This window comes from Pleurodeles waltl, chromosome 5 (assembly GCF_031143425.1).
Source record: "Pleurodeles waltl isolate 20211129_DDA chromosome 5, aPleWal1.hap1.20221129, whole genome shotgun sequence".
In the NCBI taxonomy this organism is placed as follows: Eukaryota; Metazoa; Chordata; class Amphibia; order Caudata; family Salamandridae; genus Pleurodeles; species Pleurodeles waltl.
The window spans coordinates 995,095,936-995,114,855 of NC_090444.1; the positions used below are offsets into that span (position 1 = coordinate 995,095,936).

The window sequence follows — 18,920 nt, forward strand, 5'->3', positions numbered from 1 at the left end:
GGCCCTATCGGGTTCGACGCTGGTGGCTTTGGCCTTGGTGTCATTGGAGACTCCAGGATCTGATGCTGGATCCGGACAGGCACTAGTTTCTCACAGTCGGACTCATCCGGTGCTGGGCCCGATGTCGACGCTCCCTCCATTACCGGCACCCACTGGTGGTGGAAGCCCCATCCTCATTCCTGATGATCTGGAGCCGGAACTACGTCGTACAATGCCGATTCTGACTTCTATGGCATCGATTAGGCCCAGATCAGTGCCTGGGACTTATTATCAACAGCCAGGCACAGGTGAGGAGTGGGAGTGGTCTGAGAACCCTTTAGAGTATGGTCTGGAGCAACAGGACTGGTATGAGGATCTAGGAGAATCCACTTCTCCAGATGCTGGTATCCTCTCACCTCCTACTGTGGCTACGGAGGAGGGGGCAACGTATGCTATGGTGGTGCATAGGGCAGCTGAGGTCTTGGACCTTGACTTGCCTATGGTGCCAGTCAGGACTAATCTCCTGACAGAGGTGCTTCAGCCGGGGGTTGCTACATTGGAGCTGATGTTACCCTTCAAAGAAGCCCTTACTTATGTCCTACTGGGGACGTGGTCCAAATCCAGCACAGGGGCTCTTGTGAATGGGATAATCGGCCTCCACCATCGACCAGCTCCAAACAACCCTAGTTTCCTCACACAACATCCCACCCCAGAGAGCTTGGTGGTCCAAGCCTCCACTTCCCATGGTGCCTTCCTTTCCGTTCCCCTGGATAGGGAATCTAAGAGGTTGGACCAACTTGGGAAGAAGATGTTTTCTTCCTCCAGCCTGGCATTGAGGTCCGTCTTACTTATTGGCCAGTTTTTCCCATAATTTATGGGATACGGTGGCACAGGTGCTGCCCCAGGTTCCGGAGGGCGTACAGGACACTTTCAGCCAAGCTGTCAAGGATGGGAGAGATGCAGGCAAGTTTACCATCTGGTGTGGCCGGACACGACTGACTTGCTGGGAACAGTGATTTCTTCGTCAGTGGCCCTTCGATGCCCCGCCTGGCTGCGTACCACTGGCTTTTCGGGGGATGTCCTGGCTAGTTTGATGGAAATGCCTTTCGATGGCTCATGCCCTTTTGGTGAGAAGCCAGACTCTGCGCTTGAGCAGTTTAAGGACTCTCAAGTCATGGGCAGATCCTTGGGCCTCTCAGCACGCATTTGCCAGCAGTCTGTCTATCGCCCCTTTCGTGGCTTCTGGAGGGGCACGGTTCCATGCCAACCACAGGTTAGCCACCGTCTGCCGGCTTCACAGCATCCAGTGCGAGGATGTGGTTGTGGTACCTTCAGACCCAGAAGGTCCAGCCCAGAGGTCAACCACCACCCAGCTCCCCTCTTCCGCAATGCCTAAGCCTTCCTAGTATTGTTCTGCAAGACCATGTCCATCCAGTTGGAGGGAGGATTCAATTTCATCTCCCCCACTGGCGGTCCATAACATCGGACAAATGGGTCTTGCAGATTATACAGAAGGACTATTCCCTCCCCTTCCAGTCTTTCCCTCCCTCTATCTCTACATTGAAAGAACGGCTGATGGAGGATCATTTAATCTGTCTCCGCAAGGAAGTTACACCTCTGATGGCCAAGGGAGCCATAGAAAGGGTCCCGATGTCAGAAGTAGGCAGTGGTATTCCCACTACTTTCTGATTCAGAAAAAGAACAAGGGTCTTCACCCTCTCATGGATTTAAGGGACGTCAATCTCTTCCTCAAAAAAAAGAGAAATTCAAGATGCTCACTCTTGCTCTGCACTAGACCAAGAAGACTGGATGGTAGCATTGGACTTGCACGATGCGTATTTTCACGTCCTGACCGCCCACAGGCATTGCTTGCAGTTCAAGGTGGGCAACAAGCACTTTCAGTTTACTGTGCTCCCCTTCGGTTTCACCAGTGCCCCTCGGGTGTTCACCAAGGTGATGGCGGTGGTGGCAGGTCACCTGCTCAGGTTAGGGATTTCAGTATTTCCCCTACCTCGACGACTGGCTGTTGAAGTGTCCTACGCCCCAGGTTCTCGTCACTCACCTTCAGACTATGGCAAACCTCCTGCATTCGCTTGTGTTCACTATAAACGTGCCAAAGTCACACCTGACTCCGTCTCAGAAGCTCCCTTTCATCAACGAGTCCAGGATATTCAGGTTATGATACAGATGTTTCGGTCTCTATCCTGGATTTCATTGAGACAGACTCTGAGGCTGTTGGGACTCATGGCCTCTTCCATCCGGTTAGTCAAGCATGCCAGATGGCATATGAGGTCTCTGCAGTGGAACCTGAAGTTCCAGTGGGCGCAGCAACAGGGGATTCTTGCCTACACGGTTCAGATCTCAGAGGGAACTGCAAAAGACCTGCAGTGGTGGATAGTGAACTGTGATTGGGTCAGAAGCAGTCTCCTCTCCTTTCTCCAGCCAGATCTCACAGTAGTGACAGAAGTGTCACTTCTGGGATGGGGCGCCATTTGGGAGAGGCGGAGTTCAGAGGTCTATGGTTTCCTACGGAATCCGGGTTCCATATCAATTTACTAGAGCTTCGGGCGATCTGGCTAGCAATGAAAGCATTTCTTCCTGTTGTAAAAGGGAAGATAGTGCAGGTGTTCACTGACAACACTACTGCAATGTGGTACTGCAACAAGCAGGGCGGTGTGGGGGTTGTGGACCCTTTTTCAAGAGGCTCTGCATCTCTGGACATGGCTGGAACAGCGGGGTATAACCTTGGTGGTTCAACACCTGGCAGGTTCTCTGATCACAAAATGTAACTCCAACCATACGTGGTGCAAGGACAATTTCAGCAATGGGGAGAGCCTAGGTTAGTTCTTTTCGTCTGTGTAGAGAACGCGCAATGTTAGCAGTACTGCGCATTGGAGTTTCCAAGACGACAATCGCTCAGCGATGCTTTTCATCACAAGTGGGGTTCAGGCCTACTATATACATTTCTGCCACACCACTTCTGCCCAGACTTCTCAGGAAGCTCAAGAACGACCTGGCCCAAGTAATCCTAGTGGCTCCAGATTGAGCTAGGAGAGTTTGGTATCCCAAGCTTCTGAAAATGAGCATCAATCCTCCAGCCAGGTAGCCCCATCGGGAGGATCTTCTGTTGCAGCAGCAGGGGAAGTTTCTCCACCCGAACCTGTCAACTCTGCATGTTCATGCGTGAAGCTTGAGCAGTGACAGTTGATGGCTTTTGACCTTCCTCCTGAAGTTTGCAAAGTTATTCTGGCAGCCAGGCGTCCCTCCACTAAAACGGTATACGCCTACTGTTCGAAACGCTTTGTATTGTACAGAAAGGTCTATTGATCTGCTCCTTTTTCTGATATCCTTCTCTTTATACTATCCCTTGCCCAGCAGGGGTCTGCCTTGGGTATGCTCAGGGCTGTCTTTCCACCTTATCGTCATTCTTTGGCTGACTGATCAGCCTTCACTTTTCAAATCTCATTCTACATAGATTTTATCAAAGGGCTTGTACATATGTTTCCCCTTAGTCATTTGTTATACCCTAGTGGGACTTAAATCTGGTCCTCGCATTTCTTATGTGTGCTCCCTTTGAGCCCTTACACAAATGTCCCCTCTGGCTGCTTACCATCAAGACAGCCTTCTTAGTGGCAATAACATCTTCCAGGAGGGCGAGTGAGATGCAGGCTCTTCATGCAAGCCACTGTATCTCACCATGTTTTCAGACAAGGCAGTTCTCAGAACTCGTGCCTCTTTACTCTCCGAGTGTGGTGACCCCATTTCATCTGGTTCAGAACATCACTCTGCCCACCTTCTTTGCTCCACCGCATCCCTCTAAAGAAAGAGAAGAGGAGCAACTCCACTGGCTGGGCCCAAAGAGAGACACTGTCATTCTACCTTCACCGCACAAAAAAGTTGCAGGTGGATGACCAACTCTTTGTGGGGTACTTCGAACCAAAGAAGGGCCGGGCAGTGCAGAAGCAAACCACTTCGTGCAGGGTCCTTCTATTTATCAAGATCTGCTATGGTTTTGACGAGGAAGCAGCCTTTTGAGGGCTTGAGGGCTCAATCTACCAGAGACAAAGTTGCTACCACTGCGCTAGCTCGGGGCATTCCAGCCCTGGATACCTGTCAGGCAGCAACATGGGCATCCTTGCACAAATTTGTAAAACATTACTGCCTGGACAATCAGATACGGAGAGACGGACACTTTGCCAGTTTGGTCCTACAGGACTTTTTACTGTGAGTGGAGGTATCCGCAGCCCAACGCATAGAGGTTATGGCTTAGGTATCTATTCCAAAGTAAGAAATCTGCAGCTAGAAGTCTTTACCAGATGAACAAGTTGCTTATCTTCGGTGACACATTATCTGGTAAGGACTCTATCTAGCTGCAGATTCCTTACACCTACCCGAGCCTCCCCGCTCTGCGAATGTGTTTAGTAAGGGTAGGGTTTATCCCTTTCAGGGCCTTAGTTTTGCACAGACGAACTGTTGGTTCTATGCATGATGCTGCGCTGCTGGCGTGAAAGTTCGTGGGTAAAGGAGCTAACGTACCCGTGCCAGGGTGGTGCCTTTATGGTGATCGTGACGTCTCAGACGCTCCAATGACGCATACGACGCCATGCGGACTAAACAACGCCATCCGATAGCACGCACAGGGTACTGCTCAGCAAAACATTCCGGATTCCAAGCTGACGCCAGGAAATTCTAAAGTAAGGAATGTGCAGCTAAATAGAGTCTCTACCAGATAATGCACTACCGAAGGTAAGTAACTTGTTTTTTAATTTATATGTCCTGGGTACAAGCAATATCATTTTACTAGGGACCTATAAGTAAATTAAATGTTCCAGTTTGGTGTAAGCCAATTGTAAAATGTTTAAAGGAGAGAGCACAAGCTGTAAGCACTTTTGCACTGATTAGCAGTGGTAAAGTGCACAGAGTCCTACAGGCCAACAAAAACGGGTTCAGAGACTAGGAGGGATGAAGGCAAAACATTAAGGGGGTGACAGAGAGTCAAGTCCAACACCCAAGAAAGTCTGATAGGTCATTGTATTGGTCACTAAGGACTAGCTAGTTAGAGAACATGAGGCAAACCATGGCCCTCATTACGACCCTGGCGGATGGGGCAGAAGTGGCAGTAATACCGCCAAAAGGCCGGTGGAAAAAAAATGGAATTATGACCATGGCGGTTACCGGCATGGTCATTCGCCACTTCTCCACTACGACCGCTGGGTTGGAGACTTTGGTCTCCAGCCCGGCGGCCGTCACCAGACCGCCGGCGGTATCAGGACCCTGCATACCACCATGGATTTTGTGTGGTTTGGAACCACCACGAAATCCATGGAGGTAGGCACTATCAGTGCCAGGGAATTCCTTCCCTGGCACAGATAGTGGTCTCCACCGCCACCCTCCCCCACCCCGAGTTCTCACCCCTCACCCCCTAACACCTCCCAAAGGTGGTAGTACCCCACTCCCCACCCCCCCCACATTGACACTCACCCCCTTCATGCACACAGACACCACCATCACACATACCCTCACACATACTAACAAACATTCCAGCAGACACACACAGTCATACACGCACACATACATACAGACATACACGCACACATACTTAGACATACACGCACACTTACTCACAGTCAAACATACAGACAGACACGCACACATTTCCAAACACACAACACCCCCGCATGCATACACGCACTCACACACCCCCTCTACACACTCACACCCCCATGCACGCACACAACACCCCCCCCACAGCCACCCCCCCACAGCCCTCCCCTGAAGGACGATCTTCTTACCTGTTCCGGTGATCCTTCGGGAGGGGACGGGATCCATATGGGCTGCTCCCCCGCCAGCACCCCGTCACCAGAACACCGCCACACCGAATCATGGGACGTGATTCTGTGGGCGGTGTTCTGATGACGGGACGGTGGAGGTGGAGCAGCCTCCACTTCCCCGCCGACCGCCAGTATGGCTGCTGGCGGCTCTCCGTCCGAAAAAAGACGGAGGGCTGCCAGCAGTCATAATATGCTGCGCGGAAAACCGCCTGCACTGGCGGTCTTCAGTGCGGCGGTACCTCAGCGGTCTTTCCAAAACACCACTGAGGTCGTAATGAGGGCCTATATCTCAAGAGACAGCGAGTTTCCAGGATCTTGTGTCATGGGTGTAGGACAGCAATGTGTTCAAAGGCAAGGATTTTGGTTTCCAAGAACAAAATCAGATTCAGGTAGTGAGAGATAAGAATGTGAATAAAATGTTGAATCCATTTTGTGATTCATAAAACCTCTATTTTCAATTACAAATTCCTTAATTCATACATAAAAGAATCACTTTTGAGAGTGAGAAGGGGGACAAAAAACGTTCAGAGCTAGAAATTTATGAAGGGAGATTTCTCCATAAGTAAACTATTTTCCCAGAGGAGAAATTAATAAGAGTTAATAAGTGCAAATGCATTATGATGCATTTAATGAGATCACATACAGTAATGTACACTTTAAACATGATAAATCCTAGAAAGTGAAAAATGTACTTCAAACTCAGGAGTAACTTACATTTTTGCAAAACTTTATTTGTGTATTTTCTTTGAATATGGTTTATAAGTGTGCATGTAAAACATCTTTGTCAAGACAAAGCAGTGCAAAGAGGCAGTGGCACTGAGTGCAATATCCAAGTGGGTGCCCACATTTGGTTACTAATGTTGTAACAGAAGGGGTGCCAATATCAAGAAGTAGTATGCCAGATTTTTTAGATCTGCCACCATCCACGGATCGATTTCTTTAAAACTAACTCCAGTCGCAAAGGCGTATTGCTATGTTACTGATAATTTCTATGAAATACAATGCTGGAAATGGGTTGCCGATCCTTTTGGTATTCACCTTTTATTCCTGCCTTACTCACCACGTGTTGTGATGCAAACGGTAATTTCCGGAACTTTTGTAGAAAGTTGGCTAGGAAATAGTGTGGTATTCATCTTTGGGTCCATCTTGGCATGTTTTACTTTTGCAGTATATCTTTAGCTTCTTTTTCAGCACATGATTATTCCATCAGGAATTACTATTCTAGCATATGGTGTATGGGGTAATAGTGGTGTCGTTGATCACACCTCTAAAATTACCACATATGCGTGGCTAAATTAAATCAGAACCAATGTGTTTTGGTGGTGCTACTTGGTATAGTATGCCATGCTACCAAAAGGCATAGACAATGATAGCTAAACAACTTTATTGTGCAAACATATTTCAAAGAATACTACAGCATTCTAGAAAAGTCAAAAATTATTATAAATCTTCAAAAAGAAGGGTTTGTAGAAAGCAGACCTAATTAATTTCTTGTACTGACATGCAGAAGCATCCGTTCTTCAGAAGGCATATATTTTGACATCAAAAGCTAACAAGTGTTTTGTCATAACCATCAATTTTTCAAAGCTGTAAGGTACATGATACAGCACAATCCAATGGCAATGACTTCAACAATAATCACAAACAATTTGGAGTGCCAAATCATTCCACCTATATAGCCCGAAAGAGGAAAGATATCAGTAGCATGAAAGAAATGCCTCATCCACACCTGTGTACACATGCACAAGTCATATTAAAAAACCACAAGTGAAGCAAAAGAAGACCAACGTGGCAAACACAATGTGGTGTATACAGAAAAATGTGCTTCCAGCACCCCAAAGTAGAGGGAACAAAGTTAACAACTACTAAACTAATGGTTTTGTAAATATTCTCCAATATAGTAGTAGAGCCATAAACATATCCAAAGTAGAAACAATCTAAGTAAAAAACAAGGTTTAGTTAACTAAAAGTGAGTATGATGAGAAGGAGCTCATAATATACCTTCATACCTGTAATACTGAACTGATGCCAGTCTTAAAGTAGCTTAAGGAAAACTTGTGATTTATCCACGAGGACCGGCACAGAACGGCAAGGGAAGTCCACAAACACTGTCCAGTCAAAACAGTAATAGAAAATTATTGCTAAACTAACCCAAACACGGTATCCATAAAATGCAACTAATGGTATGTGAGCTGAACTTACCCTGTCACTATAGAGTAGGGTCCTGTTGTCCAAGGAAAGTAACCATGTATAATAGTTATATTGGAGAAGCCATTATGATTGCTAATGTGTAGTCAAAGCAGGTACTGGATTCTTAAGAATGAAACAAATAATGTGGGTGTGTATGTTACAAATCCAAAGCCAATAGGGCAATATAAGAAGAATGGGACAAGTAGGACTTAACATACCACAAAAAAAGTCTTCAAGCGGTAGTAATTTGCAGAGCACAACCGTAAAGCTTCAAGTTTTCACACAGACATTCCGAAGAATTCACCAGGGTTCTAAATCTCGTGAGACCACGAGTGGGGGGGCTTGGTAAGCCCTCGCCTACTTGAATGGAATTGCAGAACACTGCAGAAATAGCAAAAATAAAACCATGTGTATTGAGGTGACACAATATAATACGCTACAAAAAAGCAAGGTGCCACAGGTCCCTTTGCAAATAGTAGCCATATAAGGCAAGACGTATATTACATCACAGAGCTCACACTAGTTCAAGGCTTATATCAAACAGATATGTGAGCTAAAAGGGCTCCAAATATGTTTAATCAATCAATGCTTATAAAGCGTGGCTACTCACCAGTGAGGGTCTCAAAGCGCTGGGGGGCTTGGGAGGAGGGACCTCAACTGGAAGCCACCAGGGTTCCTGGCACTGGGCGTGGTCCAGGCGCAGACAGGCTTTCCTTTGGCTTGCCTTCGGCACGCCAGCAGTGCACCCGCTCACGCAGCCGCCATTAAGAAGGGGAGGGCGGGCGGGGGGAGCAGTCAGCTGTAGGTGGAGGAGGGCCTCACACCGAGAGTCAGGAGACTCACAGTTTGTCCCAGGCAAAAGGCGGAGGCAGCAGCAGAAGCCAGAGGAGCGGGGAACGGCAGCAGACACCAAGCAGGAGGTCAGTGCAGCTGCCCTCTAACAGAGCCGCGGCCGCCATTAAGAAGGGGAGGGTGGAGCAGTCAGCTTGGAAGCAGCAGAGCGGGAAAGGTGCTTCGTGGGGGGAGGGGGGCAGAGGAAGAGGGGAGAAAGGGAAAAGCACTAAGGAAAAACGAGGGGTGATAGAAGAAAAATGCATAAAAATGCAAAAGTGAAAGAGCAACAGAAGGAAGCAAAGAAAAGGCAAATGATAGAAGAGAAGGGCAGAAAATGCAACAGTGAAAGAGCAACAAAGAGAAGAAAAGGAAAATACTTACTTTTGATGGCCACTACGCCTCCAGGGATGAGGCGCAGGGATGAGCCTGCAGGTGGAAGAGGACCTCAAACTGAGAGTCAGGAGACTCTCAGTTCGTCCCAGGCAAGAGGCAGAGGCAGCAGCAGTAGCCAGAGGAGCGACACCATTGCCAACACCATCAGCCCTCACGCACTCATATCCACAGATTACATCCTCCTCGGTGATTTCAACTTTCAACTGGAGAACCCCCAAGACCACAACACCTCTTCCCACCTAGACAACCTCACCAACCTCGGACTCAAACAACTGGTCACAGCACCCACCCACGCAGTAGGACACACACTAGACGCAATCTTCACTTCAAGCCAGCACATAACCTACATCCATACCACCGAACTCCATTGGACTGACCACCACTGCGTCCATTTCTCCTTCGCCAAACCCCCCTCACACCACCAACAACACACCGTGCCCTACCACTTGTGGGACAAGATCCCCCCAGAACACCTGAACTCCCAACCGGCACAGAACCCCCCTGCCCACACCAGCGACCACAACACTGCTGCCCACAACCTCACAAATTGGATCACCACCTGCGCAGACACACTTGCCCCCCTCAGAAAAAACATCACCACCCGCAACATCAAGAACGCCCCATGGTTCACCACTGAACTCCACGACTCCAAACGCAAATGCCGCAAAGCTGAGAAAGCCTGGCGACAGGATCACTAAATCACTAACTTCTCCACCCTCAAAACCACCATTCGCACTCACCACCAACTCATACGCACCACCAAAAGAGCATACAACAAGGAACGCATAGATAGCAACTCCCACAACAGCAAAGAACTCTTTACCATCATCAAAGAGCTCTCCAAACCCAAAGCCAGCAACATAGACCCCACACACACAATTCCTCTGCGACTCCCTCTCAAACCACTTCCACCGCAAAATCCTAGACATACACAATAGTTTCACAACACACACAACCACTGCACACCCCCCACCCATCCCTCACACACCCCCAGCCTACTTACCATCTGGACCCCAACCACCGACAAAGAAACCAAAACAACTATGAACTCCATCGACTCTGGATCCCCCTCCGACCCCTGCCCCCACTGCATCTACAAAAAAGCCAGCCCCACCATAGCCCCCAAGCTTCGCGGCATAATCAACACCTCATTCGATACCGCCACCTTCCCAGACCCCTGGAAACACGCAGAAATCACCACACTCCTAAAAAAGCCCAAAGCTGACCCGGACGACCTCGCCAACTACCGCCCCATCTCCCTCCTCCCCTTTCCCGCCAAAGTCACTGAATAACTAGTAAACACACGCCTATCCCACTTCCTGGAGGAAAACAACACCCTCGACCTCTCCCAGTCCGGTTTCCGCAAGAACCACAGCACAGAAATCGCCCTCATCGCATGCACTGACGACATCAGAACCAGAGTCGACAAGGGTGAGACCATCGCACTCATCCTCCTAGACCTCTCCGCGTCCTTTGACAACGTCTGCCATCACACACTCTGTACACGTCTCCACAACGCAGCGATTCGACACAAAGCCCTAGACTGGCTCACCTCCTTCCTCACTGTTAGAACCCAAAAGGTCTGCCTCCCTCTCTTCCACTCCACTGCCACCAAAATCATCTGTGGTGTCCCCCAGGGATCCTCCCTCAGCCCCACCCTCTTCAACATTTAAATGACCCCGCTCGCCAACATCCTTCGACCGCACGGAATCACCATCTTCTCCTACGCAGATGATATCCAACTCATCATCTCCCTCACCCGCAACCCTACCACTGCCAAAACCAACCTCCATGCTGCACTCCTCGACACCGCCGCCTAGATGACAGCCAACCACCTCAAGCTCAACTCCAACAAAGCCGAAATAATCATTTTTGGACCCAACAAAACCATATGGGACGACTCCTGGTGGCCCACCACCCTAGGCCCTGCTCCTACCCCTGCTAACCATGCACGCAACCTCAGCATCATCCTAGACCCCTCCCTCTCCATGACCCAGCAGATCAACGCTGTCACCTCCTCCTGTTTCAACACTCTCCGCACGCTGAAAAAAACCTTCTAATGGATTCCCTAAGAGACCAGAAAGACCGTTACCCACGCACTCAAGCAGCAGGCTAGACTACGGTAACGCCCTCTACGCCGGCATCACACTCAAACTCAAACGCAAACTCCAGAGAATCCAGAACACAGCCGCACGCCTCACCCTGGATCTCCCTCGCCATGAACACATCTCACCACACCTCAGATCCCTTCACTGGCTCCCCATCGACAAGAGGATCACCTTCAAAATCCTCATCCATGTGCACAAATCCCTCCACAACGACGGCCCAACCTATCTCAACCATAGAGTGAACTTCCACACTCCCATCCGCCACCTCCGATCTGCTGACCTCACACTCGCCACAGTCCCCCGCATCAAACACACCACCACAGGAGGCAGATCTTTCTCCTACCTCGCCCCCAAGGCCTGGAACTCCCTCCCAACCGACCGCCGCAAGACCCAGGATCTGCTGCTCTTCAGAAAAAAAGTGAAGACATGGCTGTTCGAACAGTAACCTCCTCCCCCTTCCCCCCCCACCTAAGCGCCTTGAGACCCTAGCGGGTGAGTAGTGCGTTCTATAATTTTCTTTTTATTGATTGATTGATTGAAGGGCAGCAGACACCGACCAGGAGATCAGTGCAGCTGCCACCTCACAGTGCCGTGGTTGCCATTAAGAAGGGGAGAGGGGGAGCAGTCAGCTGGGAGGCGGGAGGGCAGGAAAGGTGCTTCGTGTGGGGTTGGGGGCAGAGGAAGAGGAGAGAAAGGAAAAAGCACTAGGGAAAAACGAGGGGTGATACAAGAAAAAAGCAGAAAATGCAAAAGTGAAAGAGCGACAGAGAAGAAAAGAAAAGGCAAGCGATAGAAGAGAAAGGCAGAAAATGCAAGAGTGAAAGAGCTACAGAGAGAAGAATAGAAAAGGAAAATACTTACTTGTGATGGCCACTAGCCCACCAGAGATGAGGTGCAGGGATGAGCCTGTGGTTGGAGGAGGGCCTCGAACTGAGAGCCAGGAGACTCTCAGTTCGACCCAGGCAAGAGGCAGAGGCAGCAGCAGCCACAGGAGCTGGGGAGGGCAGCAGACACCGACCAGAATGTTGTGTAAGCAACAAGCAAAAGACTAGTTGAGAGCAATATTGAAAAAACAAGAAGAACTTTCAATTGTCAGAATCAAGCATGCACACGCAATAGGTTAAACCCAATTACAAGGCTCAACAGTCAAGACCTAAAGTGCACGCACAACAAATTAAGTCAATAAGACTAAAAGTCATAATGCAGTGCTGAAAACTCCCCAAAGCAAGAGATGTACCTCAGAAAATAACAGACATTGTAGGCGCGGCATCCCAAGTAAATGAACCCAGTGGCATCTGGTTCCAGACTTAAATACGCGAACCTTGAGCAAACATAGAAAATCAACTAGTGCAAAGGCTGTATTAGGAACTGATGAAAATGGTGCTGCCATGTTTACTTGAAACTGACCCGACAATAAAAAATATGCATTACGTGCACACGTAGATCCAGTGACTAACCACACTGTGTATTGTATGAAAAATTACTACAAGCCTCTCTCATGTCACTCAAAAGGTGCCAAGGAAGAGTGGAAAAAAAGGAAGAATGAAAGAATGAAAACATCTTTTAGGAAAAACAATCATTCGAACATGACATAAAAAGCTTGCATGCTTGTTAGAAGTTGAGACACAATGTGGGAGCAAGAGTACGAAGTGTGAACAGAACAGTGTAAAGGTGAGAAAATAGTGAGCTTGGAGACACCATAAATTAGAAGTGAACAAAGATAAAGGAACACGGAAGCCAAACAAGCCCCAAAAGACCAACATACAAGAATGAAGGGCAGCAGTCATTTAAGAACTCAAGAAAGTTTGTGGGAGAAAATCCCCCATCAGTATGCGCAATGTGAATTGTAAAACATTTACTAATGCATATTAAAAGAGTAAACTGAGACTAAATACATTTGATACATTGTGCCTGCAGTAAAAGTTTCAACAAAGTAATATTGTGTACATTTACATTTGTGGTAGCACAGGCAACAATGTAGAACAAAACTAAAAAAAAGAAGGAAGGCGTTGACATGGGCTATTATATACCTATTTGAGTGTACATGCTGTGTAGATGTTTCAGTTAAATATGTTCAATGTAATACAGTATATAGTCACAAAAATATAGTTATAAAATGATATCTCCATCCACTGTATAAAGGAAGATAATAGATTTATTTCAAATGATTTAGTTCATTGTACACTGCATGTAGTTTGACAATCCATTTGGCTTCACCTTTTCTCAGAGCCTCAATTCTGTCCCCACCTCTGGGGTTGATGTTCACCTGAGCTGAACCATGAAACCTGATGACAATCACCTCTGAACCTGCATGGGCTCTATTGTAGTGTACAGCCAATGGATAGTTTGTGTTATTAATTTTTCTGCATGAACTACTTTGTGTTCACCACGTTGGTGTTACTTCTTTTGCTACACCTGTGTTTTTCTACTATTGCTTATGCATGTGTACCCAGGTCTGGATAAGGCATTTCTTTCACACTGCTGATATCTTTACTCTTTCGGGATATACAAGTGGAATGATTTGGCACACCAAGTTGTTTATGATTATTGGTGCAATTATCCGTCATTGACATTGGATTTTGCTGTACTTCATGTACCTTAAAGCTTTGAAAAAGCCAAGAGTCCGACAGAACACGTCGGCCGTTAATTTCAAACCATATGCCTCAGGAGGAACGGATGCTTCTGCATGTCAATAAAATAATTGAATTTGACCTGCTTTGTACAAACCTTTATTTTTGAGGACTTATAATAATTTGGGACTTTTCTGGAGTGGTATGGTATTCTTTCCTATAGGAATAACTATTCTATCTCCTTCTAATTGGAAAGGTAAGCAAATAATAAGTAAAATATGATTAATAGAATATCTTTGTTCATTTTCCTTATCAACTATTTTAGTGGTCACTAAAATCATACAAATATTTTAGAAATTCAAGATTTTGTATCCGTTTCTTGTCAGTCAGATTGAATACACGTATTTTTCAAGATGACTAATGTGCTCCTCATCCTTTCACATACTATTCAGTTTTCATCGAACTTTCATTGAATACAGTCAGCTGTAATTTTATTTTGTGTGTTCCCAATGTACCCTTTGTAGGTATTCAGTAAAAGTTTCAATTGAACATATGGCCACAATACGAGTGAAAACATCAAAATCAGATGTCATTATCAAGCTACAAATCCTTAATAATGAGAAGGAAGTCGTGAGCACAACTGGAAAAGGCATAGCCACAATCCACGCATTTCAGTTCCAGCCCACAGAGAGGCCACTCAGCTCTGTTTGTAAGTACTTCTTGTATATATGATAATCACTTTTTCCAAGGCCCATACTTTGTGCGGAAAACCTTTTTTAGCAGGACAGATAAGTTTGCTCTAGCTTGAGTTGTGTTATTTCTTTTACATAAATAAAAAAGGTTTCTGTGTCCTATGTATTATTCAGTAAGGTATTATACCTACACCCTTTGTGTGTCAGGTTTGGTGCTTTTTATACGTTTCATTTAATGGATTCTATTTTGTCCACACATTCTCTGATTATATGGTTTAACAAAGTAGCATAACTGTGAAACATGTGCCAGCTATAGTTGTGTTTTAAAACTATTGAGATACTGGAATACTGGAATTTGGAATGTATTTGGGGACACCATCTTTGAAATTACAATGAACTCTACGAAGATTTTTAGATTTCAATGAACACTTGAGTATGAAAGAGAGATTCTCTGATTTGCCTCCAATTATTGATTAGAATTCATGCTTCCGAGGAGGGTATATTTGCTGATTTAAGTGACAATCACCTAGGCAACCACCAGAAATAGATAGGTGATTGTCACTGTGGGCTTTTCCTCAAATCCGTTTTCCACACTTCGTGCAGGCGGACCCCATTACAATGTTCTCAATTTATTTTATCTATTTAGGGCTTTTGTAGAGAGCTTCTAAAAATACAACAGTGGACAAAGATCTCCATGGGTCATGGTTGTGTGTATAAATAAGAATAACGGTCATAAGATAATGCTGTGCAGACCATAGTTATGGGAGCAAGGCAGATTATCAGGAAAGGGAGGCGTGTACCTGGACACCTACCATAAAAATGACTCAAAGAAAATGACAAAGACTTAAAAGAACATAGGGCCTGATTTAGAGTTTGGTGGACAGGTCACTCCGTCACAAATGTGACGGATATCCCATCCACCGTATTACATAATGTATACTTAATACAGCAGATGGGATATCCGTAACGTTTATGATGGAATAACCCCCTCTGCCAAACTCTAAATCAGGCCCATAGTCTTGAAAGCCAGTGGTAAAGAAAACATGCTGGTCTTAATTATCAGACCACCCATCACAGCAACTGTGGGGGCATGACATTACGTATCTATCAAATGCCAAAGAATACATTTGAGTCCTTAAAGATTTTCTGTCAGTGATCCTCAGGACTGAAAAGAAGTGGTAGAGAGTTACAGACTGGGGAGCCCAGAACATGAAGAGTTGGGCCTTCATATGTCTTATGTCTTTTAGAAGCTTTTATAAATATGCAAGCGTAGAACATTTGCTGGGGTGACATATTTGTTTTTATAGATAGAGTGGTGCCTACGCACAAATTTAAAATCTTACATGCACTTCTAATGCAAGCATTTTGTGAATAGCACCATTATACGAATGCAAGTAAAGGTCTGTTTGAAGTTAACAAAAAAGTATATGAGGACCATAAAGGAGCATGAGGAGGAACATTAAGGGGTGACACCTCAGGAAACTGGGGTTGCTGAGAAAAAAAAGACAGTTGTCCACGTGAAGACTATAATTGTCCACACTCACTCTTTTGTTATGTTGCTTAGAATCAACAAGGACCCTTGGGAGCGAAGACAGGGAGGGATATACATTGATTAGCATGAAAGTGTAAATCAGGTGTAGTAGGATGTGATATTATCTTTTACTAGACCTGGCACTCTGTGCCAAGTTACCCCCAAACTTTTTCCCTTCACCCCTTCTGCTTTGCCAAATTTGTTTTTGTTGGCTTTTAGGACTCTGTGCTGAATCCAATTTCTTACATCATCTAACAGTAAACCACATCCTAACTCATGCTCAATGCCATTGCCGGGATAGTCCAGTTCAGCCTCTCCCTTTAGATATCTTTACAAATGGTTGACCTAGCCATATCGTTTGCTAGGTTCAGCTAACTGGATTGGGGGTAGATTTAATTTTAATTTTATAAGGTGCCCATGCCGCTGTTCATAGAGTTGAGAGTGTTCTTAGCAAATGAATGCACTTGTTTTCTTAAAGGGGTTTTGAACTTTGCAAGCTTGCCAATTTATTTAATTAACCTTATCTCTGATTAAGTCATCAGATCACTCATTCCTGATAAATACATTTTCCCGCAGATCTGTTACATGATTGTAGGAAGCTGGCTCTGTATATAATATATCAAAATGAGATATAGTGTGCACAGAGTCCAGGGGTTCCCCAAGAGGCTTGACAGAGGCAATAATAGATAATACTAATGCTCTATTTGTGGTAGTGTGGTCAAGCAGTTAGGCTTATCAGAGGGTAGTGTTAATCATGTGTTGTACACACACAAGCAATAAGTGAAAACATACATTCAATGACTTAACTCCAGACCAATAGGCTTTTCTTATATAGAAAAATATTATTTCTTAATTTATTTCTAGAACTACAAGATTCATTTAGCAGGTAAATACATTAAATGAAAGGTACTTTGCATAATAGTACTTAGAACGTTGAATGGAATCAGCAATGTACACAGTTTTCCTTAAAATGGCAAAAACCTATTTTAAAAGTGGATACTGCAATTTTCAACAGTTCCTGGGGCAGGTAAGTAAAGTACAGTTTTTGAGATAAGTAACAAACTTACGAGTTCAGTCTCCGGGGCATAGGTAGCCCACCATTGGGGTTCAAGATAACCCCAAACACCTAGCACCAGCAACACAGGGCTGGTTAGGTGCAGAGGTCAAACAGGAGCCAAAATAACGTGGGCCCCTATGGAGACAGGGGGTACTCCGGTTCTGGTCTGCTTGCAGGTAAGTACCCGCGTTGTCGGAGGGCAGACCAGGGGGGTTTAGAGGAGCACTGGAGGGGCCCCAAGTAGGCACCAAACACGCACCCTCAGCAGCACTGGCATGGCCGGGTGCAAACAGGGCATCGGGTTCCCAATGCAGCTCAATGGGCGGACCCGGGGTCACTTAGGTGCTGCAGACAAGGCACGGGGTCTTCTTGAGCAAGCCACTGACTGGGCAGGGATGAAGCCCGCCTGTTGGTTACTTCTGGAGCAGCAGTGGTCGGTTTCTCTCGAGTCTGGGGGTGCAGTGCTTCTCCAGGCGTGGGATATCTTCGTCCCGGGCAGTGGCAGTCAGGGGGAACCTCAGGATTCCTTCTGCAGGCGTCTTCGTGGGGGGGTGGAGGTGTCAGCCCAGGGTAGACACTTAGTTGGAATCACCTGTGGGTCCTCTCTGGCTGTTTGGTTCCTCTGGACACGGGCCAGGGGCATCAGGTGCAGAGTAGTTTGGACTCACACTTCTGGTGTGTGGTGGGAGTCCCTTTAAAGATGTTTTTTTAGTCTTCTTGTTGGAGAGGTCCGCTGTCCACAGGAGTTTCTTGGTCCTGCAGAACGCGTTGCTTCTTCTTTTGCAGCTTTTTGAAGCAGGAGAGAGGCCGGTATGGTTGGGGCCGAGTCAGTTGTTGTCTCCTTCTATTCTCTGCAGGGTTTTCAGATCAGCAGTCCTTCTTCTTTCTTGAGGTCATCAGGAATCTAACTAGCTTTGTTCACGGAGCCTTTAATACAAGGCTTAGGGGCGTTTTTAGGGTTAGAGGGCAGTAGCCAATGGCTACTGTCCCTGAGGGTGGCTACACCATCGTGGTGCCCACTCCCTTTGGGGAGGGGGGCACATTCCTATCCCTGTTGGCCCCGATCCTCCAAATCAAGATGGAGGATTCTGCAAGGAGGGTGTCCCTTCAGCTCTGGACACCTTAGGGGTGGTGCTGGCTGAGGTGGTGACTCCTGCTTGTTTTTCCTAATTATCCCTCTGGACTTGCCGTCAAAAGTGTGGCTTTGTCCGGGGCTGGGCATCTCCACTAGCTGGAGTGCCCTGTGGCATTGTAACACAAAGCCTGAGCCTTTGAGACTCACCGCTAGGTGTTACAGTTCCTGCAGGAGGGAGGTGTAAAGCACCTTCACTCAGTACAGGCTTTGTTTCTGGCCTCAGAGAGCACAAAGGCTCTCAACCCAGGGGGTCAGAAACTCATCTGCTAGTGGCAGGCTGGCACAGACCAGTCAGTCCCACACTAGAGGATTGGGTAAAATACATGGGGCATCTTTAAGATGCCCTCTGTGTGCATTTCTAAATAAATCCAACACTGGCATCAGTGTGGGTTTATTATTCTGAGAAGTTTAATACCAAACTTCCTAGTATTCAGTGTAGCCATTATGGAACTGTGGAGTTCGTTTTGACAAACTCCCAGACCATATACTTAATATGGCCACACTGTACTTACAATGTCTAAGAGTGGACTTAGACACCTTAGGGGCATATTGCTCATGCAGCTATGCCCTCACCTGTGGTATAGTGCACCCAGACTTAGG

At 46.6% G+C, this 18,920-nt stretch overlaps 1 protein-coding gene across 2 annotated transcripts in view; it reads left to right on the forward strand.

Annotated features, from left to right (window-relative positions):
* ADGB (androglobin) overlaps positions 1–18,920 on the forward strand; it is an 871,677-nt gene that overhangs the window by 603,497 nt on the left and 249,260 nt on the right. For both annotated transcript variants that reach the window (XM_069235154.1, XM_069235155.1), the window contains exon 27: positions 14,430–14,614. In XM_069235154.1, coding sequence (XP_069091255.1) covers positions 14,430–14,614 — 185 coding nt within the window. The remainder of the gene's footprint in view (positions 1–14,429; positions 14,615–18,920) is intronic.